This window comes from Azolla caroliniana, unplaced genomic scaffold (genome assembly GCF_043228905.1).
Source record: "Azolla caroliniana isolate FFs.n. ecotype wild unplaced genomic scaffold, voAzoCaro1.0.p SCAF_2, whole genome shotgun sequence".
In the NCBI taxonomy this organism is placed as follows: Eukaryota; Viridiplantae; Streptophyta; class Polypodiopsida; order Salviniales; family Salviniaceae; genus Azolla; species Azolla caroliniana.
This window is the reverse complement of record NW_028230437.1, coordinates 28,122,107-28,127,111: the sequence shown is the minus strand read 5'-3', so window position 1 is coordinate 28,127,111 and position 5,005 is coordinate 28,122,107. Positions and strand designations below refer to the sequence as shown.

At 38.5% G+C, this 5,005-nt stretch overlaps 1 protein-coding gene across 1 annotated transcript; it reads left to right on the top strand.

The window, feature by feature from the left end:
* Window positions 1-626: 626 nt before the first annotated feature.
* Window positions 627-2,948, top strand: LOC147868035 (uncharacterized). Its single transcript, XM_087315963.1, has 2 exons — window positions 627-955; window positions 1,219-2,948. The coding sequence occupies exons 1-2, from the start codon at window positions 857-859 to the stop codon at window positions 2,515-2,517; spliced, it is 1,398 nt and encodes a 465-aa protein (XP_087172089.1). The 5' UTR covers window positions 627-856; the 3' UTR covers window positions 2,518-2,948.
* The last annotated feature ends 2,057 nt before the right edge of the window (window positions 2,949-5,005 follow it).

Here is a 5,005-nt window from a genome sequence, read left to right as displayed (position 1 = left end):
AAGAGCTAGGTACCGCCCAAGTTTAAGGATCAAGCTTGAAATGATTCAAAGTCGAGTGCCTACATATGCTCATGGTTCGATCATTCGGGTGCAACATGACATTCAACCGTTGATCGGGTCATCAAATACTCTTCCTTGTTCTTTTATTTTTTATTTTTCTTTTGAGGGGTATGTGTGTGTGTGGGGGGGGGGGGGGGGGGGGGGGGTAGCAATATGCAGATGTACATCATTTGTTTTGTTTGATGTGTATACATATTTAATGTTTACGTGAGAGGGCAAGAAAAGCAAATAACAAAAACTTAATGTGTATATCATTTGTTTTATTTTATTTTTATACATACATTTCATAATGTTTTTGTTGGGGGCCTAGAAAAGCAAATAACACAAACTTTGTGTATATCGTTTGTTGTATTTTATTTTTATACATATCATACTGATTTTGGTAGGGGGCTAGAAAAGCAAAATAACAAAAACTTGACCCCCGATTGTGTTATATGTATGTATACGACTCAAAACTTTTTTTGAGTTTTAATTTTCCATTTTTTAACCTATTTAATTTATCCTTATTTCTGGGAAATTCTCAAAAATGATTTGGTTCTTATTGTCTCCAATTTTCATTTTAGTTTTGGAGATTAAGAACCAAGTTGTTTCTTTCTTCTTCTAATTGTATAGCCATTGATTTAAGTTTCCTTAATCTCAACCCTGTTCATACCACTCCAAACCCTAACTGTATAATCTCTCCCAAACCTGATGATTGTATATTAGGTTTTCAATACACTCGATTCTGCTTCTTTGATCATCGTCTCTCCAAATTTAAGAAACTTTCCTGTAGGTTCATGGAACTGTAAAACTTCTGATGAATCATACATTGAACTCCTCCTTGAAGAGAGCTGCTGATGGCCATGCGATCATGCTCTTTGGAAAGACAATTAAGCCTCCCATTTCCATCACTAAGGTGAGTATTAATCTCAGCCTCCATCTCCATCTAAATTTTAATTTTAATCCTACTCTTGACCTCAATCTTAATGTCAATCTTAATCAGAATTTCCATCACCCTTTGAGTCTTAATCACAAACCTTTATGTTAGTCAAGGTGTAGTTTGGTTTGCTAATCATGCTTCATCATTAGTATATCAATGAAGCTATGTTTTTTAGCAGATTCATCCTAATCACGAATTAAGCTAAATTTAGTGGGGGAATTTTATCATACATAATCCAGGAAGAGAGATTATCACCTACACGAGTAGAGATGGCAGATAATTATTATGCTCATGGATTAATGAGCTCATCAGATGAGGCAGAAATTGATCGGCTTCCAATGGCGAAGGAATCAGCGTTCCACTACGATATACGATCGAGTTCATGGGTCCACGGAGTAGTAGAGAAGGAGGCGCTAGAAGAAATCATGAGTGCCCATCATTTGATGGGTGGTTATATCAACACAAACCCGACGAAGCTCGAGGAAGCGAGTGATGACCGCCCATGTGGATCGATCAACTTGATTACGAAGAAATCCGAGGGGGATTACGATGAAGTTGAGAATGATTCAGAGGCCAGAAGTATCGAAATGCCAGGATTATTAGACATGAAATCCGCGGTGGATGAGGATGATGACCCGAACATGAAGGATGGAAATGGTTTACTTGAGAATGCCGGCCCGGAAGATGGGCAACGAACCAAACCGACACATGTGGCCGCACCTCCTAACAAGCTCGCACCCGTGGGTAGGCCGCCACGACACTGCCCCGCCACACCTTGTCCGCGGTGCAAGAGCACAGACACCAAGTTTTGCTACTTCAACAATTACAACGTGAACCAACCTCGCCACTTTTGCAAGAAATGCCAGCGCTATTGGACTGCTGGCGGCACGCTGCGGAACGTGCCCATCGGTGCTGGAAAGCGCCGGAACAAGGTCATTAAGCTCAATGATGTGCAAATGAGCCCATTCATGATCCCTAGTGATTGTGACATAGTTAACCTTAAGCAAGGCCTATCAACCAGCTTCCCATCGAAGGCTAATGTGGCAAATGCCTATGGCTCGATTAATGCCCAATATACGAAGACAAATGACCACCCAAGATTAGAGGTTAATGATCTCAATAAATGTAGCGTCGTGCAAGTCCCTCGTGGGCTTGTAAGTGACTTGGGAAGTCATGGGTTGTCACAAGAGAATGCAAATCTTCATGAATCAAGGAATCTAATTTACCATGTTAACCCTAGTCACCCCAGCTTAAACTCTCCATGTCCTAACCCTAATTCTAATGGTCCTCATAACCGTAGCACTTCCACATTGTCCCCTTTTTCTCTACCTCCCCACAACAACGCTTTCCCAAATGCCCATGGCTCTCACATGAACACGTACTTTGGTCCCCAAACCAACCAAGGATTGATATACCATGAACAAGTGTTGCCCATCATGGGTGGCTTCTGGCCTTGCAATCTATACAACGTGTGTTGGGCTCCTCCTAGCCCGCCCTACATCGATGGCATGTGCTACACCTTTTTCGCCTCTCCTTAATGCACTTGAAGGATGGGCTCTCTCTTGTGCTGATGTAGTCTATCATGTTTTGTCTAGTGGCAACCATTCATCTCGTGTCATTGACAATTGTCATATCCAATATTGACGTTCCTAATACATGTATTGACATCGGTGGAGAGAAAAAATGGACCTAAACCAAAGCCACATGATATGGGACCACCTTTGATGAGTAATTGTTATGGAACCCACTACTACGACAACTACGCAACTATGGCAATATGATTATATAGTTTTTTAATTAACGTACCTATCCTCCCAATATATGGTTTTGGGGTTATAAATATCCTTATTTCCCCCTTAAATCTCAAACAAGGTCATAAACCTTGTAAATTTATAAGCCTTATGTAACAAGTTGGTTGAAGGTAATTTGGTATCAGACAGTAATCACCAACAATAAGTCATTCTTTTACGATAATTAATGTTCATACATATTAACTATCACACCAATGACTGCTTTTTACGTGACCACAAGCAATGTCCATTTGAAAAGAGTGTGTTGGTTTGGTAGAATCCATCTTTATAATTTTCCTACTTAATATGACAAGATGCAAATTCGTAGTCAACTTCCACTTGTTCCAAAATAACTGAGTTTCAAAAGGGAGTGAACATTCTTTGTATACTCCAATGGATAAGAGACTAGGCCCCACACCACAACACATTGAATTCAAGAAGCCCATAGAGTCTGTAGTACAAAATATTACATCACATCTTGATTATATATAATTGTCAATCTTTCGTGATCTCATCATAATTTTGCATTGATCTCGTTAGTTGCTACATGTTTGCCCCTTTTCATTGCAATTCCCACAAAAGTTTACCACCACATTCACAATATTCATCGTTATATCATAGTCATGTGAGTCCTATTGTTGATGTGATGATAGTTGGAATGGAAAATATCTGATGGTATATAATCCAATATATATGTAACTAGGAATACGTGTAGAACAATAATCCTTAGATTACCGAAGTGATCTATTACCCATGCATTTTCATTAACAATAAGTTGGAAATTAAAATCTTTAGACTTCATGCAACACATTCTTTTTAATGGCATTTTAATAAACAAGAAAACCCCTAGGTTCATTCTAAAGAGTTGAATTAGGCCTTGTCACACACTTAAATTGAGGCTAATTATACATTTTCTTGAATATTTTGCTTGTTTACGAATATCAATACATTGTATTATGTCTTTCTCTTTCCAACTTTTGCCATGTTTTTGATTCAAAATATACATTCTGGTACAAGAAGAGTGTGACTTAACATAGTGGAAATGACGAGAAAGCTTTTAAATTTTAATCTATTGGAGTCAAACTAGATGATTCCCAACTACGAGATTCCTAAAGACTAAATTGGATATTCAAGAATTGTCTAATGAGGGTGATGACTTGTGTTTCAATGAAGGTTGACAATAGATGGTTGGTAGTTTGCGGCTATGACACACATTTGTTGGAATTTATTAAAGGTTGTACACGGTTACTTATGATAAACGATTTGAACACTAGGTTGACATGGATTTAGAAGGACAATCAATATATTCCATTAATATAGTAATGGTTACAATGGTGTCATGACTCTTAGAAAGCAATATAGGCCAATTAGGAGCACATCTCTACTAATTATGATGATTGCAAATGCAATGAAGGTCTACTTTGATGATGGGTTGGGTAAGAAGACTCGCAGGGTTACCACAATGCTAACTACTCTAGGAAGTGTTGAATTCTTTGCCTTTGTCCATCCCTCTCTTTTTTACCTAGAAGTCATGGAGGGATTGATGTACTAATATCGCCATTGACACATACAAAATTATAGCTTTGTCATTTGTATGACATACTTCTTGCTTACGTACCCTTTAAATACTAACTACAAGACACCTCAATAACAATAATGACAAGGTGGTTACGTAACCTCTCTCACTTAATCAATGATACGTCGACAATCATCATCTTACTTACCTACTTAAGAAACTCAATACATAAGCAATTGAAGGGTGAACTTATTAGGAAAATCCACACTTACATTAACTTAGGAGCTACACGCCCATGCAAAGTGATTACTGCGAAGTTAAGTGAAAGCATTGATCGCCAAACTCGGAGTTAGAAGGAGAGCGGATCAAGTTTAGAGAATAAGGAGGAGGACTAGAAAAGGCGGAAAAATGACCTTTACAAGCAAAGTTTTTAAAGTGAGTATTTCAAGAATCGGGGACACCATAACAAGCTTATAGCCCTTTCTTTTATGCCCTCTTTATGTTGTTGTGTCTTTACTTCTTTCTTTCTGTCCTAACTAGAAGAAGCCTAGTTTTGTAATTTCGCGTTTATGTTACTAACAGTAAAAGAGTGGTGAATATGATGATGATGATTCAAGAATGACCTCTCAAATGTCTGTTTTTTACAGAGAGGGTAGGGTATAAGCCACAAAACCCTAAGCCCCGAGCAGAACAGAGCAGGGAAGAGCAGAGCAGAGCAGG